At 34.6% G+C, this 21,795-nt stretch overlaps 2 protein-coding genes and 1 pseudogene across 2 annotated transcripts; 2 read left to right on the top strand and 1 right to left on the bottom strand.

The window, feature by feature from the left end:
* Positions 1-2,507: 2,507 nt before the first annotated feature.
* Positions 2,508-8,127, top strand: LOC148689263 (uncharacterized). The gene is made up of 8 exons (XM_088689432.1): positions 2,508-2,811; positions 3,034-3,120; positions 3,407-3,892; positions 3,981-4,130; positions 6,258-6,261; positions 6,318-6,415; positions 6,528-6,979; positions 7,369-8,127. The coding sequence occupies exons 1-8, from the start codon at positions 2,508-2,510 to the stop codon at positions 7,960-7,962; spliced, it is 2,175 nt and encodes a 724-aa protein (XP_088545558.1). The 3' UTR covers positions 7,963-8,127.
* A 1,717-nt stretch (positions 8,128-9,844) lies between these two features.
* LOC148689262 (putative pentatricopeptide repeat-containing protein At3g15930 pseudogene) lies at positions 9,845-11,149 on the bottom strand (annotated as a pseudogene).
* Positions 11,150-17,343: 6,194 nt separating this feature from the next.
* LOC148689261 (uncharacterized) lies at positions 17,344-18,840 on the top strand. The gene is made up of 3 exons (XM_088689431.1): positions 17,344-17,647; positions 18,251-18,736; positions 18,830-18,840. The coding sequence occupies exons 1-3, from the start codon at positions 17,344-17,346 to the stop codon at positions 18,838-18,840; spliced, it is 801 nt and encodes a 266-aa protein (XP_088545557.1).
* The last annotated feature ends 2,955 nt before the right edge of the window (positions 18,841-21,795 follow it).

Genomic DNA, 21,795 nt, shown 5'->3' with positions numbered 1-21,795 from the left:
ACGAATACCCCTTGAGGCTTTAAAATTGGTCACCATAAGCAGCGGCGGATGCATGTGTTGACCAAGGTGGCCTGTGAAAACCTTCGAGGACTACCCAACGGTCTGGGTAGGTGATAGAAGAGAGAAGACTACCATGGCTGTGGAGATGCTGTGCAACAAAAACCTTAAATCAAGAAGAAATATCAAATTTTAGACAAAGAGGAACATAGAAATCCACTATGATCTGCTTTTCTTGGACCTAAATATCAAATTTTAGACAAAGAGGAACATAGAAATCCACTATGATCTGCTTTTCTTGGACCTTAGTTCAAACGAAGAAGAAAGACTTTCTCTCTCCCTTTTTCATGTGAGTAGCTCTTTTTTTTAATTGTTGTCCAATCAAGTTGTGCCACTTAGCATTTTAATTAATAAAATGATGTGTATTACTCAACCAATATTTTTTATACCATATGTTTTACACCTTTATTATTTTGAAATTTACTATAAGTTCATACGAGCCACGGAAAATATTTCATAAAGTACTCGAACTCATATCATACGATCAAATTCACTAAAATACTAAACAAAAATTATGATGTTTTTGAATGTTATATGTTAAATAATAAACTTAATTGAAATAATAAATATAAAGTTTTTTTTTAATGTAAACATATTTATGTGATATATAACAAATTTACTTAAATTCACCTAGTCCACCTAGGTCGTTAGTTCTTAGGCTCAACCCGCCCTCCGACTAGCGCCTAACATACCTTGTTTAGAACCACCCGATTTTAGAATCTTAAATCCGTCACTGATATAAGTGTGTTGCTCCTAATGTTGTAGTTTGTTGTTAAATAAAAAAATTTCTATCCAGTACAAAGCTCAGCTAAATGGTCGATATAAATTTAAGAATGATGATCTTGGTGTGTTAAAATGGCTAAATGAAAAGTCTATGGAAAGTGGCAGGTTGGTTGCTTTTTGTCAATTACATTGACAAAATATACACAACTAACTCAACTAATCAAGCCTACTTCAAAGACTAATCTTACATATAATATTCTTAATACGGTTCCCATGTGATCCCATTAAGGGCACTAGTAAGTTTTCATTTAAGCCAAGTTTTGGGGCAATTCTGGTGCAGGTTGGAATTGGGATCCGAATCTCATTACTTCAACATTTACGTACATAAAAGAGATGAATCTGGTGATAGGGGTCTAGATTGTCCTTAAAATATACTGCAAGATAATACAATTGAAGCCTTATTGGATTCATTTTCTATGACAGAATTTAGATGTTTTTCCTTCTGCTTTTTGGCAGACATTCACTTGCTTTCCCCTCATATACTACAGCCAATTTAGTAAAAGGAAGAAAACAAAATTTGTTTGCCAATTTTCCTGTGTAATCCACAGTCGTCATCAGGTAGTGCTATTTCACGTCAAGAAATAAACTTGTAACATTTTATATCTTCCACAATGAATTTAATTGCTATAATTCCAGACCATTTAGAAGTCGGTAATGTAAAATCAACAAGCCAGCGAAAGTAAAGTTTGAGGAGTTCCGGGATTTTTCATTTTAGAAAAGCATGAAGAATACTGAGACTAAAATGCTTGAGCTTAATTAAAGCAACAAAACCTTGGTAGTTTCATGTACCATCAGAATGAGATTGTAGCATAGCGACGAAGTTTACGATGTTGAGAATGAATCTCATATTGATGAGATGATAGACATTGCATGTGCTTATAAGTGGTTGGACTACTCTCTATATTGCCAGTTGGTTAATTTTATGGTGGAATCTCAACTTTTTCATACGAGAGTGTCTAGTGTTCAGTTGGCATGAACCGTAGCCAAGTATAACATTTACAAGAGAGATTGGCTTCTTTATTAAGTCCTAAAATCGATCGACTCTTACAAATTACATATCTTTCTCTCCCTCTTGCAAACTGATATAGCATTGATGATGATGATAATGAAATGACGTTGGTTTCGTGAATCCGGAACCGGATCCCCTTTGAATCCAAATGAACTAAGCTTACTCATCAAAGGATTTGGGCTCAGTTCCTTTGGATCCAGAGGGGATCTAGCTCCCGTGAATCCTATGACGTTATCCCCTCCATCAGTCACATTTAAGCTTTAAGTAAAAATTCATCCATTTGCCGAAGTCTTTTTTAATTGCTCAAGTGTACGTTTCGCCAAGTCTTTTTTTAATTGCTCATTTGCATCTTAATTTCTTTGGTAATTTACTAAGTCTTTTTTTAATTAATTGCTCAATTATATGTTTCCAAGTCTTTTTTAATTGCTCATTCGTATATATAAATGATGAAAAGTTCGGCTACTCTATGTGCACATACAAAGGAATTACCAATTAGAAAGTTCATAGTGCTGCTACTGCCGCCTCTTTTGAAGATTTCCCCAACTCAAATTGTGAGTGTAGTAGTTAGACTTACTTTGTTTCTTGTTTTCTTTTTCTTTGCTTTTTTTTTTTCACATATATGCTTGATTGACAAAAATATCGTTGAATAAATAGGCAGATGGCAGCTACAGTTGTTCATACAGTTCTTAACCGTAAGAACTATGATGATTGGAGTAATCAGATTGAGACCTACATGTTGGCCGAAGATCTTTTGGACGTTTTACATCAAGTACGCCCTATTACAGAAGATGAAGAAATTAGTAGGGCTTGGAAGAAGAAGGATGCCAAGGCCTTATATGCAATCTGGAATTCTTGCGGGGATGATACTTATGGACTTATCAAGAGAGCAACCACGGCCAAACAAGCATGGGATGCTTTGTCAGATAAATTGAAGAAGCCAAATGAACCATTAGATGAAAATGGTACGTACATACATGAAAAGTTGAAGGAAATAAATATAGGGCAATGGTTGTACGGTTGTACCTTGTAGGTGCTCTATGATTCTATATATTCTGATTTGATGAGGAATATTTTGTAATTATTTTCACACGCATAGGCATTTGTATGAAGGGAAAAGAAAAGAAAAAAAATTCAGAATTGAACGATAACATCTATCATTTTAACATCAAAGTTTTCAATTTCAGAAAAGAAGTCAGTTCTTCAAGCTTATCCACCTCTGATTGATCATGCTACGAAGCCACCGTTGGCAAAGGAAGAAGGCCGCACTGAAGGTATCCTCACAAATTCAGACTTCTATATAATTCTATTTAATAGTAAACTATGATAAACTTTTAAGTCCAGTATGAGTAATCACTAACATCACCGATAGACCTCGGTTATGTTAATTAGGGGTGGAATGTCCTTTATATGTATTGTATATTATTTTGTCATATTTTCCATGTAGAATTATTTTGTTGTATTTTCCTTAAAATTTCCCATTTGTTTTCAAATTGTATCAAATTATTCTTATGCAAGATGGGAAATTTAGCACTTAAAAAACATGGCACATGCATGCAGGCAACGGTATCCCTAAACTTTTCGCCGAATATGTGAAGTCTAATGATTGGAGAAATGTGATCAACCGTCTTCGCATGGATAGCGAGGAAGGAAGTGCAACACTTTCATTTGTGCGAAATGGTACAGTTCTTCATTACGCAATCCAGAATTTCAAGAACTGCAGCGTGCGCATTATTAAACAGTTGGTGGAGTTAATGAAAAGGGAAGACTTGGTTATAACAGACGATGATGATTTGACAGCTCTTCATCTTTTAATAAGAGATTATCCGGAAGAGTTTGAAATAGCTGAATGCATGGTTACAAAGAACGCCAGATTTGTTACTAATTCACCTCCTTTGTTCCCGGTGCCTCTTGTTGTAGAGGCCCAAGAGAAGACAAAAGGGGAAATAATGGCTCGCACTCTCTATTCCCGTACTCCACACAAAGAACTAGAAGTTCCCTATGCCGCTCAACTTATTTCTCTCGGTTTTGATTACAATAGATTTGGTACACTTCTTCCCCTATGTGATTTTTTTTTGTTACAATTTTTGTCAGTATACTTACAATGTTCTTTTTTCATGCTTTTATTACATAGATATTGCGTGGGATTTAATTCAACGTTATCCAAAATTAGCCATGGATGTAGACTGCAATGGGAATATCCCCCTTGTGACATTGGCCAGTAACCGTTTGGCATTCAAAAGTGGAAGCCGACTGGATTTATGGGAAAATTTGATCTATTATGGTTAGTAAATTATTGCTTTTTATTTCTTCTTATATTTTCTATTTTTTCTAAAAAATAAAATTTGATATAAGTCTAAGTGTGAAGGTCACTATTAGGATTAGTCCACTTACATGAAATTGGTGACTAAGATTACACATTATCATATTTTTATTTTCACACCAAAATACCCCTAAAACTATAAATATTTATAAATATGTAAATGAACATAATCCCTTAATAACTTCAACTTTCCCGTAGAAAATATGGTCTCTCTATCTTCTTCCGTAGCTCCCTCGCTTGACACCATTTGCTCATACACAATTTTTACAACACTGCAATGTCATACACAAATTTGTGTATTAGTTGCAATTTCATACGTCCGCTAATCAAACCATCAATTTGTCTGCTAAGTGATGATGTTTTAAAAATAATGTATGAGATTGTAATTGCACTCAAACTTAAGAGTGCAAAATGTAATTTACCCCTTTTTTATTGTATTACAAATTAATTTTACTTTATTTCCTTATATCACATGTTTTTTTAATAATCTATATTAATGACGGAATAAAATGCTAAACAAAGAAAACATCAAGCAACATGGTCTTAAAAAACAAATCCTTGTCATTTCATATTTAAGAAGTTGCACATGAAAAGAATAATACTTGCATTCCCCATTAGGAACATGACCTCTTTTTTTCCACTTGCAAATAACATATCTTTATCGTAGAAATTTCATAATTGAAATCGTTATATTTCTTAATCTTCACTTGGACGTCATCTTTACAAAAAATCATTCAAAATGGAGATTGTTTGATCATCCAAATGTATCAAATAAATAAACGGTTTATAATTAATATGTTACTTGGTACCTGCACCGTTTATTTATAGAATACATTTGAATGATGCAAAAATCTCGAATTTGTATGATTTTTATTGTAGGGATGATCTTCAAATAATGATTAAGAATTTGAACAATTTTAATTATAAAATTTGTACAATAAAAATACGTTATTTGCAAATGTGAAAATTAGCTTATACCCAAGAAGAAATGCAATAGGTGCATGCCTAAATAACAAAATGGTTGAGGTGAAAAGAAAAAATTGAGGTAATATTATTTATTATTTGGAAGATAATTAAGTGTGATGTTGTTGTTAATAGATTCTCTCTCATCATGGTAAGGAAAGATAATATAACTTAATTAAGTAAAACAATTTACCCTTTTTTTTTCTTTTTTCTTTTCTTTTTTTTTTTTTTTGTCAAAAAACAACTTACCATTTATTCTTTCTTTAATATCCCCACAGAATTCAGAGCTGTTTCAGAAACTTTTCTATAATCTAACCCCCTTTTTCTTAAAGATACTGTAGAATGCATAGCTATTTTTACATATACAAAATATATTTACACTATATATGAACTTGGGTGAATAAATTGGTTATGAACTAGCCATTTACAAAATTCAAATATAAAACTTTTTACTTACAAGTGACGAGACAAGGAATACCACTAGGTCATAACACTAAATGACAATCCATAGCTAATTAAAAAAAAATTCGTTGATATATATATATATATATATATATATATATATATATATATGTTTGTTTTGAGGGCTGAGTTCTTTGGAAATGTTTGAAAATGCTGGAATGGTTAAAGTAATCACTCTTTAAGAATTATATGTTTGGTTTGTGACATTGTGTACAATGTGTAGTAATAAATAGGGTAAATATTAGTTTACTACTCTCAACTTTCGTGGTTTTTAACTTAGTACATGAAGTTTTTTCGTCCCAGAGTCATACCTAAAGTGTTAATTTTGGGACAGTCTCATACATCCGTTAGTCTGGCTGTTAAGTCTTTCGTTTACTGATGACGTGGCACCCATGTAGACAATGAATGGGCGCCACGTGTCACACAGGAGTCCATGTGGAAATTAAAAATTAAACAAAAATTTGAAAAAAAAAACCAAAAGATTTAAAAAAATTTAAAAATTTTAATAAACTAAACAAATGAAAAACGACCTAGGGATGCAGGCCTTCCTTTTCCTCCACCCGCACATACCCTAATCTGCATTATGCCCACTCTTACCGCTTGCCCTTCCCTCCCCCCAAAACCATAATTTGTATTTTCTTAATCCCAATTTCCTAAATATAGATAGGTGGGTATTAAAAAAAAATAAAAAATAAAAAATAAAAAAACTAACACAACATGAAGAATGACATATTTATTTTGGTCATCAAATTTGACTTGTAATGCAGGAATGGATATACTCCGATTCAGAGGACTAGTGACGAAACTCCAAACATGTTTGGGTAGGCCACGTATACATTTGTATCATTCATTGATTTCTTTTATGAGTGTTTTATTAATATTAAAATTTATTTTAATATGATTGTAATTTGTACTTGTTTTTAATGAATCTAGGGATCAATCGTATATATCAAATGAAATTGACCCATGAGTCGGTTCAACAGTTTTTACCTCTCATGTGTAAAGCGAGTGAAGAAATTCTGACGAGTGAAAGAAGTTTGAGTTATTATAAAAGAAAGAAATTGGAAGCAGCATTGTGTGTGGCAGCAGAACGAGGGCATGTGGAGTATATTACTCATTTTCTTAAAGATTCATTATCTCCAGTATTGGCAGTTAGGAACGAAAAAGGCCAGAGCCTATTCCAAATTGCCGCTGAATCCCGTCACCACAAATTTTATAAGCTTATAAATGACCTTGATCAATCTAAAATACAGGAAATAGTGGGGAATAAAGATCACTTCGGCAATAATATGCTACATACGGTTGCAAGTATTACCCCATTGTCACAGATCGATCACATTCAAGGCACAGTTTCACAAATGCAAAGAGAAGTACAATGGTTCAAGGTGAATATTTACCTATCTTTCTATATAGGCTTATATTTATGAAATATTTTGCCTATATGTTGTTTATGTGTATTTTGTGGCTATAATTTTATTTTCTCCAACTTCTTAACATATTTATGTTATTTTATTTATTGAATTTCATAGAAAAGAAAAAAGAAAAAAAGAAAAAAAGAGAGAGAATGCAGAAATTACTCTTTAAAAATACAAAAATCAAAACAAAAAGTTTGTCGACATGCACAAGCATAATGGGAAAAAATTTGAAATTAAACATATTTAACTATTGATTTTGGAGTTTGTGGTGTCTCAAACGACACAAGTTCGAGGATTTATATGAAGAGATAATGATTTTAGAGTCACATCCATAAATAATTTTGTCTCCAAAAATGCAGGAGGTGGAGAAAGTTGCAAATCCCAAGGATTGTGAATCTGAAAACAAAATTAATAAGACACCACGAAAATTATTTACGGAGAATCACAAAGAATTGGCGAAAGCAGCAGAAAAATCAATAAAGGGTACAGCAACTTCTTGTACCGTTGTAGGTGCTCTTATTGTCACCATAATGTTTGCTGCAGCATTCACAGTTCCTGGTGAAAATAAAGGAACGACAAGTCATCCTACATTCTTAACTAATAAGGTATTTACAACTTTTATAGTTTCGGATGTAATCTCACTCTTTTCTTCAACAACTTCGGTTATCATGTTTTTGGGCATTCTCACGTCACGTTATTCTGAAGATGATTTCTACAAATCTTTGCCCATAAAAATGATGATAGGCCTTGTCACCCTCTTTTTATCTATCGCCACCTTGATGATTGTCTTTTCTTGTGGCCTTTACATTATGCTTGACGGAAAATCATCGATTGTTATTCCAAGCATTTTGCTTGCTGGTGTTCCTGTTACCTCATTCATTGGGATGCAATTTCCGTTGTTTGTTGAGTTATACATTTCTACTTTTGGAGGGGGAATATTTGATAGGATCTAGAAAACATTGTTTTTGAATTCCTATGTTATCTTTAGTTGGGTTTGAATTTGATACTTTTTTAATAAACTTGTAAAAATAAGCCAATGTATGCTCTTTCTATTTGGCTAATTATGTATGCACTTTTTATTTGGTCAATTATGTATTCGCTTTCAATCCCCAAAGAAATTCCAAGTTCTATTTAAATTTTTGATTTTTGTTTTTTGGTGAATTTCTAATTTTAGCTTGTTTCTAATACAAGCTCTGTATATAGGCTCAATCTTTTGGTCGATAGAATAAATTCGCTAAAACAAGCCCAAGAGAAGGAAACGAACAACAATATTTGTTTATGTGATAATTCCGTCTCACAATTTATAATTTACTTATTTCACACATAGAACTTGATGATTACTTGAATTTGAAAGAAATATATCCTCTATAGTCAAAATATACAAACCCTAAATTCTTTCACCGCGACCAATTATCTTATGAGTTTTAAGGTCTTCAAATACGTGGGGTAGAAGTGAGCGGAACAATGTATGGTGATATGATTTTTAGCACATGCATAATTAGGTTAAACTCACATAGAAATACTTGCAAGAGAAAAAATTTGTTGTAGAATAAAAAGACCAAGTAAGGTCGTTCTTCTCAATGACTGATATAAATAATCACTAACTACTAAATACAAAATTTAAGAAAAGTTGGAATACCAAATGCGAATAAGTTAAAGTATTGAGATCAACAATAATGAAACCAAGCAAACAATGATATAACAATCGGTTTTAGAGAATCAAGGTTAAGAAATACTAGGGTTTACCCAAAATTCTTTCATACATTTTGCATAATCGCATTAGTATCTGCAAAATTTGGGAAGAATGTGATTGACAATTGTGTCAATGTCGTGACACTTCGACTCGAAAACTGATGAGAGATCGAGTAACAAAGCATGAAGACAAAACCGCCCACTAGTATTTGTGTCAAGTTGATGAGTTTTGTAGTCTTGACGAAAGATAATGTGCTTCTTGCAAGAAGCAATTAAAGTGCTTTTTAGGAATTCACTTTGATTTTTACTAAGAATTTGTTTCAAAAACATCTTCACTAAAAGTATGTTTCCAGTCATTTAAAAAAAAATCATTGCAAACGAGCACTATCTCGCCCAATTCTCTATGTTTTAGACACTTTTTTCTCCCTTCCGGTTGTAGTCTCTTTTATCATTAATGTATAATTGATTTTCCTAAATTTAAAAGAATAAAATAAAAAAATAAAAAACACTTGTTTCTGAAAAAAAATTAATGAATCGTATGAACTAAAAAAAGCACCAAACTGGTCATTTAATAATTTTGGTATTTTAATTCCCTATTGACAAACACCCTGAGGTAGACCTGTAAACGGGTAAGGTTTATCGGATTTGGATCGGGTTCAATTCGACCCATTAAGTTAACGAGTCACCCGAACCCAACCCGTTAAGCTAACGGGTCACCTGTTAACAATTATTATTATTATTTATTTTGCATAGAGTTTATTTTTTGTTGTTAAGACTTTACTGAAATTACTAAAACATCTTCAACTAACAGGTGCTAACGGGTTGACCCAAAGTGACCCGTTATTTAACGGGTTCACCCGTTAGTGACCCGACCCGTTAAGCATCCACCCAAATACTAATATTAACGGGTTGGGTCGGATCGGGTTAACGGGTTAGGTCCAAAATGCCAGGTCTACCCTGAGGTTTATGAGGTCTCACAAAATGCCGTCAAGTTTCAAAAATTACGCGAATACCCCTTGAGGCTTCAAATTTGTTTCACATAACACCTTCCCATAAGATAATACAATTGGAAGCCTGATTGGATTCATTTTCTATGACAACATAAAAGCGTGACTCAGAGCATTCCGAACGACAATAGAACATTCAACGGAAACCATATTCTCCCACCCAGCTACATCCAGGAGTTTTATTAGCACCGTTAACTTTCATGCTCTGCCTCATCGCATTTGGTTCCATTGTCTTTCTGCCTACGATGCAAATATCACGAAGGAGAATGTAGTACCCGTCTTCATCTGGTTTCAACTATAACAGCATATTAGCGACCCTCTCGTCCATATCAGCATCCCCGTAAGTTCTGCAAGTTGCAAGTAGTGTTCCCTAAACAACATCGTTGCGCGGAATTGGCATACTACTAATCAATATGTATGCTTCCTCCAACCGTCCTGTCTTCCCTAACCTATCAATCATGCAACCGTAATGCTCAATTCATGCCTCGATTCTATAGTTTGTTTGCATTATCTCGAATAGTCTGATCCCTTCGTCTACCAATCCCTTGTGTGTATACGTAACTAAAAGGGCAAAAAATGTGACACCATCCGGTGCAACACCAGCAGTAGTCATGCACTCAAACAAACCAAAAGCATCATCAGCATTGCCATGGTTTACGCATGCTGAAATCATCGAATTCCAAGTGACCAAGCTCTTCCGGCTCATCTTATCAAACACTTGCCATGCTCGATCTATGCATCCGTTCCTTGCATACATGTCAATCAGGGCATCGCAAAGAGACAACATCCACGAAAACCCATTGTCATCAACATATTGGTGGATGCATATCCCCGTTTCCACATCTTCGGAATCTGCACAAGCTGAGATTACACTCACCATCGTGACTTCATCGGGCATCACTCCCTCACAATTCATCTCCCAAAATAAATCAAGCGCTTCTCTCGAATACTTTGCTTGGGAATACGCAGAGATCATAGCAATCCAAGAAACCACACCCCTCTCAGGCATCTCATCAAACACCTGCCGTGCAAACTCCAATTCCCCCGCTCTCGCACGCGCAATAACCAAACCCGATCATGAAACGACAGCAGGAGCCACAGCCTCATCGAAAACTCGCCTCGCTGTAACCTGTTTCCCTCTCGCCCCATATATATGAATCAGTGCGTTCTATAAAAGAAGGATGGATCCAAGTGTTCTTCCACAAAGAAATTTAGTGTTGTACTAAACTTCAACCAAACATTATCACCATGGCCTCGTTTATCAAAAATGTTTTTCTGGTTGTGATTCTAGTGTTGTTTTTAACTATGTGCGACGCTAGAGTCGACTCCACTGTCACAGTGACTAATGATTTGGGTGCAGAGTTGACCGTTCACTGTAAATCTGGAGACGATGATCTTGGTTTGCATGTGGTACCTGTTCAAGGTACCTATGAATTTTCATTTGGTACCCATGCTTTTGGGCGTACACTATTCTTTTGTTCAAGGCACCTATCAAATTGATGTACCGGAAATATTGTCAGTTGATGAATGTCTGCAAATGGGTGATTCTGACAGAGACATTGAATGGATCTTTGACAATGGAGCTTCCTTCCATGCTACATCCAAACGAGAGTTCTTCAGTACATACAAAGAAGGTGACTTTGGCATAGTGAAGATAGGGAATGAAAGCTATTCTAAAATTCTTGGAATTGGTGATATTTGCCTAAGAACTAATCTTGGCTAGCAGTTAATGTTGAAAGATGTGAGACATATTCCTGATATACATCTTAATTTGATATCCATCGGTACCCTTGATCGACAAGGTTATTATCACCATATTGGCGAAGGAAAATTGAAGCTTATTAAAGGTTTAATAGTGGTAGCAAGAGCACGACTTTGTTGTACGTTGTACCGGTCAAATGCTAAGGTTTTGAAAGGTGAGTTGAATGCTGTGGATGACTCATCTATAGACTTGTGGCATAAGAGGCTAGGCCACATGAGCGAGAAAGGCCTACAAGTTCGGGCAAAGAAGTCTCACATTCCCTTTCCCAAAGGTACGTCGTTAAACTCTTGTGAGCATTGTTTATTTAGTAAACAAAGAAGAGTTAGTTTTTATGTTCCATCTACAAAGAACAGAAGTTTGTTAGATCTTGTTTATTCAGATGTGTGTGGTCCCATAGAAGTCGGGTCACTTGGAAGAAATAAATTTTTTTTTTTCTTATATTGATGATGCTTCAAGAAAGGTCTGGGTGTTTTTGTTGAAATTCAAAGACCAGGTGTTTCAGACATTTCAGGAGTTCTATGCCATGGTGGAGAGGGAAACTGGGAAACCTCTCAAGTGCCTTCGTAGCGACAACGACGACGAGTACACATCTCACCAGTTTAGAGAGTATTGTGCGAAACATGGCATACGTCATGAGAAGACAGTTCCTAGAACTCCACAACATAATGGTGTTTCTGAAAGAATGAACCAAACCATTATGGAGAAAGTCAGGTGTATGCTGAGGACTGCAAAGTTGTATAAGCAGTTCTGGGGTGAAGCTAGAAGGACAACCTACTATTTGATCAACCGATCTCCATCAGTATTATTAGGTCTTGATGTTCCAGAGAGAGTATGGACTAGTAATGATGTGTCTTACTCTCATCTGAAGGTGTTTGGTTGCAAAGCTTTTGTGCATTTGCCCAAAGGGCAGAGATCGAAGTTAGACTACAAAGCTACACCGTGCATCTTTCTTGGTTATGGCGGTGAAGATTTTGGTTACAGATTATGGGACCTATACCAGAAGAAGTTTATCAGAAGCAGAGATGTGGTCTTTTAAGAAGACCAAACAATTGGGGATTCGGATAAAGAGGCACAACCAGATGACGCAGTCAGAAGAGTTGTTCCATTAGTTTCAGATAAAGAAAATGACGGAGACATCCCTAAAGCAACTGCCAATGAAGTGCCTGCATAGCCAAATAATGCTGATTAGGGGGAGCGAAGTCGAAGACCATTTACCAAGTATTCTTCATCAGAGTATATCATTTTGACTAATTATGGAGAGCCCGAAACTTATGAGGAGGCCAGAGCTCATAACGACAGTGACAGATGGATGGAGGCAATGGAATCAAAAATGGATTTCGTATTAAAGAATGATATCTATGAGTTGATGGAGCTTCTAAATGGCAGAAAAGCATTGAAAAACAAGTGGGTGTTCAAATTAAAAAGAGACAACAACATGATAAGGTACAAGGCTTGTTTGGTTGTCAAAGGTTTTGGTCAAAAGAAAGGAGTTGACTTGGATGAGATTTTCTCACTGGTGGTGAAGATGACTTCTATTCGAGTTATCCTTGGTGTGGCAACAAGCATGGATCTTGAGCTTGAGCAGTTAGACGTTAAAACTGCATTTCTCCACGGCAATTTAGAAGATGAGATATACATGGAGTAACCTAAAGGCTTTGAAGTCAAAGGTAAAGAAAATTTGGTGTGCAAGCTGAAGAAAAGCTTATATGGTCTTAAGCAGGCCCCGAGACAGTGGAATAAGAAGTTCAACTCATTCATGGTGAATAATGGGTGCAAGAGAACTCATGTTGACTCTTATGTCTATATTAAACAATTTTCTGGGGGTAAATTCATCATTTTATTACTTTATGTCGATGACATGTTAATTGTCGGTCAAGATGCTTCTATGATTAAAAAGCTCAAAGAAGAGTTATCTAAGTCCTTTGACATGAAGGACTTAGGGCCAGCCAAGCAGATTTTGGGCATGGAGATAATTCGTGACAGAAAATCCAAGAAGTTGTGGCTGTCACAAGAAAAGTATGAAGAACGTGTGCTTGAAAGGTTCAACATGAAAGCAACCAAATCGGTAAGCTCTCCTTTAGCCAATCATATCAAGTTGAGCAAAGAGTCGTGTCCAAAAACATATGAAGAAAAGGAGAAAATGGCAGTTGTTCCCTACTCTTCAGCAGTAGGAAGTATCATGTATGCAATGGTGTGCACACGTCCAGATATTGCTTATGCAGTAGGTGTGGTGAGCAGGTTTCTCTCTAATCCAGGGAAAGACCATTAGGAGGCTATTAAGTGGATTCTCAGATATTTGAATGGGACTTCTAAGATGTGCTTGTGCTTTGGCGGTTCTAAACCAATCTTGGAAGGGTTTACAGATGCTAACATTGGAGGTGACCTGGATGGTAGAAAATCTACGTCTGGGTACTTGTTTACTTTTGTAGGGGGAGCCGTCTCATGGCAATCCAAGTTGCAAAAGTGTGTTGCTTTGTCTACAACCAAGGCTGAATATATAGTCACTACAGAAGCATGCAAGGAGTTGTTGTGGCTGAAGCGGTTTCTCCAAGAGTTGGGTTTGAAGCAAAGTGATTATGGCGTTTATTGTGATAGTCAGAGTGCTCTGGATTTGAGCAAGAACACTGCATATCATTCACGTACCAAGCACATTGATATTCGTTATCACTGGATTAGAGATGCTATCGAGAACAAGTTGCTACAGCTGAAGAAGATTCGTACCGATAATAATTCTTCAGACATGCTGACAAAGGTAGTCACCAAATCAAAGTTGGAATTTTGCATTAAGGCTGCTGGGATGGACTCCAGGTAGCTTGGAGTCATGATAAGAATTCCTCCTTCATGGACTGGAGGGGGAGATTGTTGGTATATGGTCCAGCCCATGATGAATGTTCTAGATTATTCTAGTAAGCAAGTGAGGTGGCTGGAGCATGCCAGACAATTCTAGCATGTTATTAAGTTGATGGAAGAAGCTAGAGAGTACTAGCTTCCTTGGTTGCAAATAGAAAGATCTAAAAGCTAGAATTTTGTGGCTAGTCTAGAATTATCTAAGTTAGAGGTTGGTAGAATATTCTAGAAACCAGAAACTAGTTCTAGTTTGTAGAAGGAACTAGAAACTAATAGAATGCCAAGCCCTCACCTATAAATATGGGTGTAACCAAGAGAGTGATTTGGGATCAGATGCAGATCTCCACAGCGAACGAAATCCTAGGAGACGGAACAAAAAGGCTCAGGCTTGTCAACCGTCAATGCCGAGCCAATTTGGTCACTGACACAAACGTCTATGACATCATCTTCCACGACATCATCTTACATGTTCATTAAAATTTGTCAACCAAAGAACTAAAATAAAAGTACCCAATGGTCAAAATATTTTGGTATTTTAATTCAATGTTCACAATTAGCTCATGAGGTTTATTAGGTTTAACAAATTTTCTCAAGCTTCAAAAATTATACGAATACCCCTTGAGGCTTTAAAATTGGTCCCCATAAGCAGCGGCGGATGCATGTGTTGACCAAGATGGCCTGTGAAAACCTTCGAGGACCACCCAATGGTCTGGGTAGGTGATAGAAGAGTGGTTGTGGAGATGTTGTGCAACAAAAACCTTGAAATATCAAATTTTAGACGAAGAGGAACATAGAAATCCACTATGATCTGCTTTTCTTGGACCTTAGTTCAAACGAAGAATAAAGACTCTCTCTCCTTTTTTCATGTGAGTAGCTCTTTTTTTTAATTGTTGTCCAATCAAGTTGTGCCACTTAGCATTTTAGTTAATAAAATGACGTGTATTACTCAACCGATATTTTTTATAGCATATGTTTTACACCTTTATTCTTTTGAAATTTACTATAAGTTCATACGAGCCATGGAAAATATTTCGTAAAGTACTCGAACTCATAATCACTTGAATATCCATATCATACAATCAAATTCACTAAAATACTAAAGAAAAATTATGATGTTTTTGAATGTTATATGTTAAATAATAAACTTAACTGAAATAATAAATATAAAGTTTTTTTAATGTAAACATATTTATGTGATATATAACAAATTTACTTAAATTCACCTAGTCCACCTAGGCCGTTAGGTCTTAGGCTCAACACGTCCTCCTACTAGCACCTAGCATACCTTGTTTAGAACCATCCGATTTCAGAATCTTAAATCCGTCACTGATATAAGTGTGTTGCTCCTAATGTTGTAGTTTGTTGTTAAATAAAAAAATTTCTATCCAGTACAAAGCTCAGCTAAATGGTCGATATAAATTTAAGAATGATGATCTTGGTGTGTATTAAAATGGCTAAATGAAAAGTCTATGGAAAGTGGCATTTTGGTTGATTTTTGTCAATTACATTGACAAAATATACACAACTAACTCAACTAATCAAGCCTACTTCTTAATATGGTTCCCATGTGATCCCATTAAGGGCACTAGTAAGTTTTCATTTAAGCCAAGTTTTGGGGCAATTCTGGTGCAGGTTGGAATTGGGATCCGAATCTCATTACTTCAACATTTACGTACATAAAAAAGATGAATCTGGTGATAGGGGTCTATATTGTCCTTAAAATATACTGCAAGATAATACAATTGAAGCCTTATTGGATTCATTTTCTATGACAGAATTTAGATGTTTTTCCTTCTGCTTTTTGGTAGACATTCACTTGCTTTCCCCTCATATACTACAGCCAATTTAGTAAAAGGAAGAAAACGAAATTTGTTTGCCAATTTTCCTGTGTAATCTACAATCGTCATCAGGTAGTGCTATTTCACGTTTAGAAATAAACTTGTAACATTTTATATCTTCCACAATGAATTTAATTGCTATAATTCCAGACAATTTAGAAGTCGGTAATGTTAAATCAACAAGCCAGCGAAAGTAAAGTTTGAGGAGTTCCGGGATTTTTCATTTTAGAAAAACATGAAGAATACTGAGACTAAAATGCTTGAGCTTAATTAAGGCAACAAAACCTTGGTAGTTTCATGCACCATCAGAATGAGATTTTAGCATAGTGACGAAGTTTACGATGTTGAGAATGAATCTCATATTGATGAGAGGATAGACTTTGCATGTGATTATAAGTAGTTGGACTACTCTCTATATTGCCAATTAGTTAATTTTATGGTGGAATCTCAACTTTTTCATACGAGAGTGTCTAGTGTTCAGTTGGCATGAACCGTAGCCAAGTATAACATTTACAAGAGAGATTGGCTTCTTTATTATTAAGTCCTAAAATCGATCGACTCTTACAAATTACATATCTTTCTCTCCCTCTTGCAAACTGATATAGCATTGATGATGATGGTAATGAAATGACGTTGGTTTTGTGAATCCGGAACCGGACCCCCCTTTGGATCCAAAGGAAGTAAGCTTACTCATCAAATGATTTGGGCTCAATTTCTTTGGGTCTAGAGGGGATCTAGTTCCTGTGAATCCTATGGCGTTATCCCCTCCATCAGTCGCATTTAAGCTTTAAGTAAAAATTCATCCATTTGCCGAAGTCTTTTTTAATTGCTCAGGTGTACGTTTCGCCAAGTCTTTTTGTAATTGCTCATTTGAATCTTAATTTCTTGGTAATTTACTAAGTCTTTTTTTAATTAATTGCTCAATTATATGTTTCCAAGTCTTTTTTAATTGCTCATTCGTATATATAAATGATGAAAAGTTCGGCTACTCTATGTGCACATACAAAGGAATTACCAATTAGAAAGTTCATAGCGCTGCTACTGCCGCCTCTTTTGAAGATTTCCCCAACTCAAATTGTGAGTGTAGTAGTTAGACTTACTTTGTTTCTTTTTTTCTTTTTCTTTGCTTTTTTTTTTTTTTCCACATATATGCTTGATTGACAAAAATATCGTTGAATAAATAGGCAGATGGCAGCTACAGTTGTTCATACAGTTATTAACCGTAAGAACTATGATGATTGGAGTAATCAGATTGAGACCTACATGTTGGCCGAAGATCTTTTGGACGTTTTACATCAAGTACGCCCTATTACAGAAGATGAAGAAATTAGTAGGGCTTGGAAGAAGAAGGATGCCAAGGCCGTATATGCAATCTGGAATTCTTGCGGGGTTGATACTTATGGACTTATCAAGAGAGCAACCACGGCCAAACAAGCATGGGATGCTTTGTCAGATAAATTGAAGAAGCCAAATGAACCATTAGATGAAAATGGTACGTACATACATGAAAAGTTGAAGGAAATAAATATAGGGCAATGATTGTACGATTGTACCTTGTAGGTGCTCTGTGATTCTATATATTCTGATTTGATGAGGAATATTTTGTAATTATTTTCACACGCATAGGCATTTGTATGAAGGGAAAAGAAAAGAAAAAAAAAATCAGAATTGAACAATAACATCTGTCATCTTAACATCAAAGTTTTCAATTTCAGAAAAGAAGTCAGTTCTTCAAGCTTATCCACCTCCGATTGATCATGATTCATGCTACGAAGCCACCGTTGGCAAAGGAAGAAGGCCGCACTGAAGGTATCCTCACAAATTCAGACTTCTATATAATTCTATTTAATAGTAAACTCTGTTAAACTTTTAAGTCCAGTATGTGTAATCACTAACATCACCGATAGACCTCGGTTATGTTAATTAGGGGTGGAATGTCCTTTATATATATTGTATATTATGTTGTCATATTTTGTATGTAGAATTATTTTGTTATATTTTCTTTAAAATTTCCCATTTGTTTTCAAATTGTATTAAATTATTTTTATGCAAGATGGGAAATTTAGCACTTAAAAAACATGGCACATGCATGCAGGCAACGATATCCCTAAACTTTTCGCCGAATATGTGAAGTCTAATGATTGGAGAAATGTGATCAACCGTCTTCGCATGGATAGCGAGGAAGGAAGTGCAACACTTTCATTTGTGCGAAATGGTACAGTTCTTCATTACGCAATCCAGAATTTCAAGAACTGCAGCGTGCGCATTATTAAACAGTTGGTGGAGTTTATGAAAAGGGAAGACTTGGTTATAACAGACGATGATGATTTAACAGCTCTTCATCTTTTAATAAGAGATTATCCGGAAGAGTTTGAAATAGCTGAATGCATGGTTACAAAGAACGCCAGATTTGTTACCAATTCACCTCCTTTGTTCCCGGTGCCTCTTGTTGTAGAGGCCCAAGAGAAGACAAAAGGGGAAATAATGGCTCGCACTCTCTATTCCCGCACTCCACACAAAGAACTAGAAGTTCCCTATGCCGCTCAACTTATTTCTCTCGGTTTTGATTACAATATATTTGGTACACTTCTACCCCTATGTGATTTTTTTTTTTTTTGTTACAATTTTTGTGAGTATACTTACAATGTTCTTTTTTCATGCTTTTATTACATAGATATTGTGTGAGATTTAATTTAACGTTATCCAAAATTAGCCATGGATGTAGACTGCAATGGGAATATCCCCCTTGCAACATTGGCCAGTAACCGTTTGGCATTCAAAAGTGGAAGCCGACTGGATTTATGGGAAAATTTGATCTATTATGGTTAGTAAATTATTGCTTTTTATTTCTCCTTATATTTTCTTTTTTTCTAAAAAATAAAATTTGATATAAGTCTAAGTTTGTGGGTCACTATTATGATTAGTCCACTTACATGAAATTGGTGACTAAGATTACACATTATCATATTTTTATTTTCACACCAAAATACCCCTAAAACTATAAATATTTATAAATATGTAAATGAACATAATCCCTTAATAATTTCAACTTTCCCTAGAAAATATGGTCTCTCTATCTTCTTCCATAGCTCCCTCGCTTGACAATTGCTCATACACAATTTTTACAACACTGCAATGTCATACACAAATTTGTGTATTAGTTGCAATTTCATACGTCCGCTAATCAAACAATCAATTTGTCCGCTAAGTGATGATGTTTTAAAAATAATGTATGATATTGTAATTGCACTCAAACTTAAGAGTGCAAAATGTAATTTACCCCTTTTTATTGTATTACAAATTAATTTTACTTTATTTCCTTATATCACATGTTTTTTTAATAATCTATATTAATGCCGGAATAAAATGCTAAACAAAGAAAACATCAAGCAACATGGTCCTAAAAAACAAATCCTTGTCATTTCATATTTAAGAAGTTACACATGAACAGAATAATACTTGCATTCCCCATTAGGAACATGACCTCTGTTTTCCACTTGCAAAGAATATATCTTTATCGTAGAAATTTCATAATTGAGATCGTTATATTTCTTAATCTCACTTGGACGTCATCTTTACAAAAAATCATTGAAAATGGAGATTGTTTGATCATCCAAATGTATCAAATAAATAAACGATTTATAATTAATATGTTACTTGGTATCTGCACCGTTTATTTATAGAATACATTTGAATGATGCCAAAATCTCGAATTTGAATGATTTTTATTGTAGGGATGACCTTCAAATAATAATTAAAAATTTGAACAATTTTAATTATAAAATTTGTACAATAAAAATACATTGTTTGCAAATGTGAAAATTAGCTTATACCCAAGAAGAAATGCAATAGGTGCATGCCTAAATAACAAATGGTTGAGGTGAAAAGAAAAAATTGAGGTAATATTATTTATTATTTGGAAGATAATTAAGTGTGATGTTGTTGTTAATAGATTCTCTCTCATCATGGTAAAGAAAGATTTAACTTAATTAAGTAAAACAATTTACCTTTTATTTTTTATTTTTTATTTTTTTGTCAAAAAACAACTTACCATTTATTCTTTCTTTAATATCCCCACAGAAATCAGAGCTGTTTCAGAAATTTTTCTATGATCTAACCCCTTTTTTCTTAAAGATACTGTAGAATGCATAGCTATTTTTATGTATACAAAATATATTTACACTATATACGAAGTTGGGTGAATAAATTGGTTATGAACTAGTCATTTACGAAATTCAAATATAAAACTTTTTACTTACAAGTGACGAGACGAGGAATACCACTTGGTCATAACACTAAATGACAATCCATAGCTAATTAAAAAAAAAAATCATTGATATATATATATATATATATATATATATATATATATATGTATGTTTGGTTTGAGGGCTGAGTTCTTTGGAAATGTTTGACAATGCTGGAATGGTTAAAGTAATCACTCTTTAAGAGTTATATGTTTGGTTTGTGACATTGTGTACAATGTGTAGTAATAAATAGGGTAAATATCAGTTTACTACCCTCAACTTTCGTGGTTTTCAACATTTAGTACATGAAGTTTTTTTCGTCCCAGAGTCATACCTAAAGTGTTAATATTGGGATTGTGTCATACATCCGTTAGTCTGACTGTTAAGTCTTCCGTTAACTGATGACGAGGCGCCCATATAGATAATGAATGGGCACCACGTGTCATACATGAGTTCATGTGAAAATTAAAAATTAAAAAAAAAACCAAAATTTCAAAAAAAAAACCAAAAGATTTAAAAAAATTTAAAAATTTAAAAAAACTAAACAAATGAAAAACGACCTAGGGATGCATGCCTTCCTTTTCCTCCACTCGCACATACCCTAATCTGCATTATGCCCACTCTTACCGCTTGCCCTTCCCTCCCCCAAAAACCAAAATTTTATTTTCTTAATCCCAATTTCCTAAACACAGATAGGTGGGTATTAAAAAAATTAAAAAAAAAAAAAAAAAATCTAACACAATATGAAGAATGACATATTTATTTTGGTCATCAAATTTGACTTGTAATGCAGGAATGGATATACTCCGATTCAGAGGACTAGTGACGAAACTCCAAACATGTTTGGGTAGGCCACATATACATTTGTATCATTCATTGATTTCTTTTATGAGTGTTTTATTAATATTAAAATTTATTTTAATATGATTGTAATTTGTATTTGTTTTTAATGAATCTAGGGATCAATCGTATATATCAAATGAAATTGACCCATGAGTCGGTTCAACAGTTTTTACCTCTCATGTGTAAATCGAGTGAAGAAATTCTGACGAGTGAAAGAAGTTTGAGTTATTATAAAAGAAAGAAATTGGAAGCGGCATTGTGTGTGGCAGCAGAACGAGGGCATGTAGAGTATATTACTCATTTTCTTAAAGATTCCTTATCTCCAGTATTGGCAGTTAGGAACAAAAAAGGCCATAGCCTATTCCAAATTGCCGCTGAATCCCGTCACCACAAATTTTATAAGCTTATAAATGACCTTGATCAATCTAAAATACAGGAAATAGTGGGGAATAAAGATCATTTCGGCAATAATATGCTACATACGGTTGCAAGTATTACCCCATTGTCACAGATCGATCACATTCAAGGCACAGTTTCGCAAATGTAAAGA

The sequence above is a fragment of the Pyrus communis genome, chromosome 17 (assembly GCF_041283825.1).
Source record: "Pyrus communis isolate YQ-2024b chromosome 17, ASM4128382v1, whole genome shotgun sequence".
In the NCBI taxonomy this organism is placed as follows: Eukaryota; Viridiplantae; Streptophyta; class Magnoliopsida; order Rosales; family Rosaceae; genus Pyrus; species Pyrus communis.
Note: the sequence above shows the minus strand (reverse complement) of the source record. Positions and strands in the feature narration are given on the sequence as shown.

What these genes read in the sequence shown, in the direction of transcription:
- LOC148689261 (XM_088689431.1), top strand. Translation starts at nt 17,344, where the DNA reads ATGGCAGCTACAGTTGTTCATACAGTTATTAACCGTAAGAACTATGAT. An exon ending in TGAACCATTAGATGAAAATG is followed by an intron (nt 17,648 to 18,250) that starts GTACGTACATAC and finishes ACATGCATGCAG; the next exon opens with GCAACGATATCCCTAAACTT.
- LOC148689263 (XM_088689432.1), top strand. Translation starts at nt 2,508, where the DNA reads ATGGCAGCTACAGTTGTTCATACAGTTCTTAACCGTAAGAACTATGAT. An exon ending in TGAACCATTAGATGAAAATG is followed by an intron (nt 2,812 to 3,033) that starts GTACGTACATAC and finishes TTTCAATTTCAG; the next exon opens with AAAAGAAGTCAGTTCTTCAA. An exon ending in TTTTGATTACAATAGATTTG is followed by an intron (nt 3,893 to 3,980) that starts GTACACTTCTTC and finishes TTTATTACATAG; the next exon opens with ATATTGCGTGGGATTTAATT.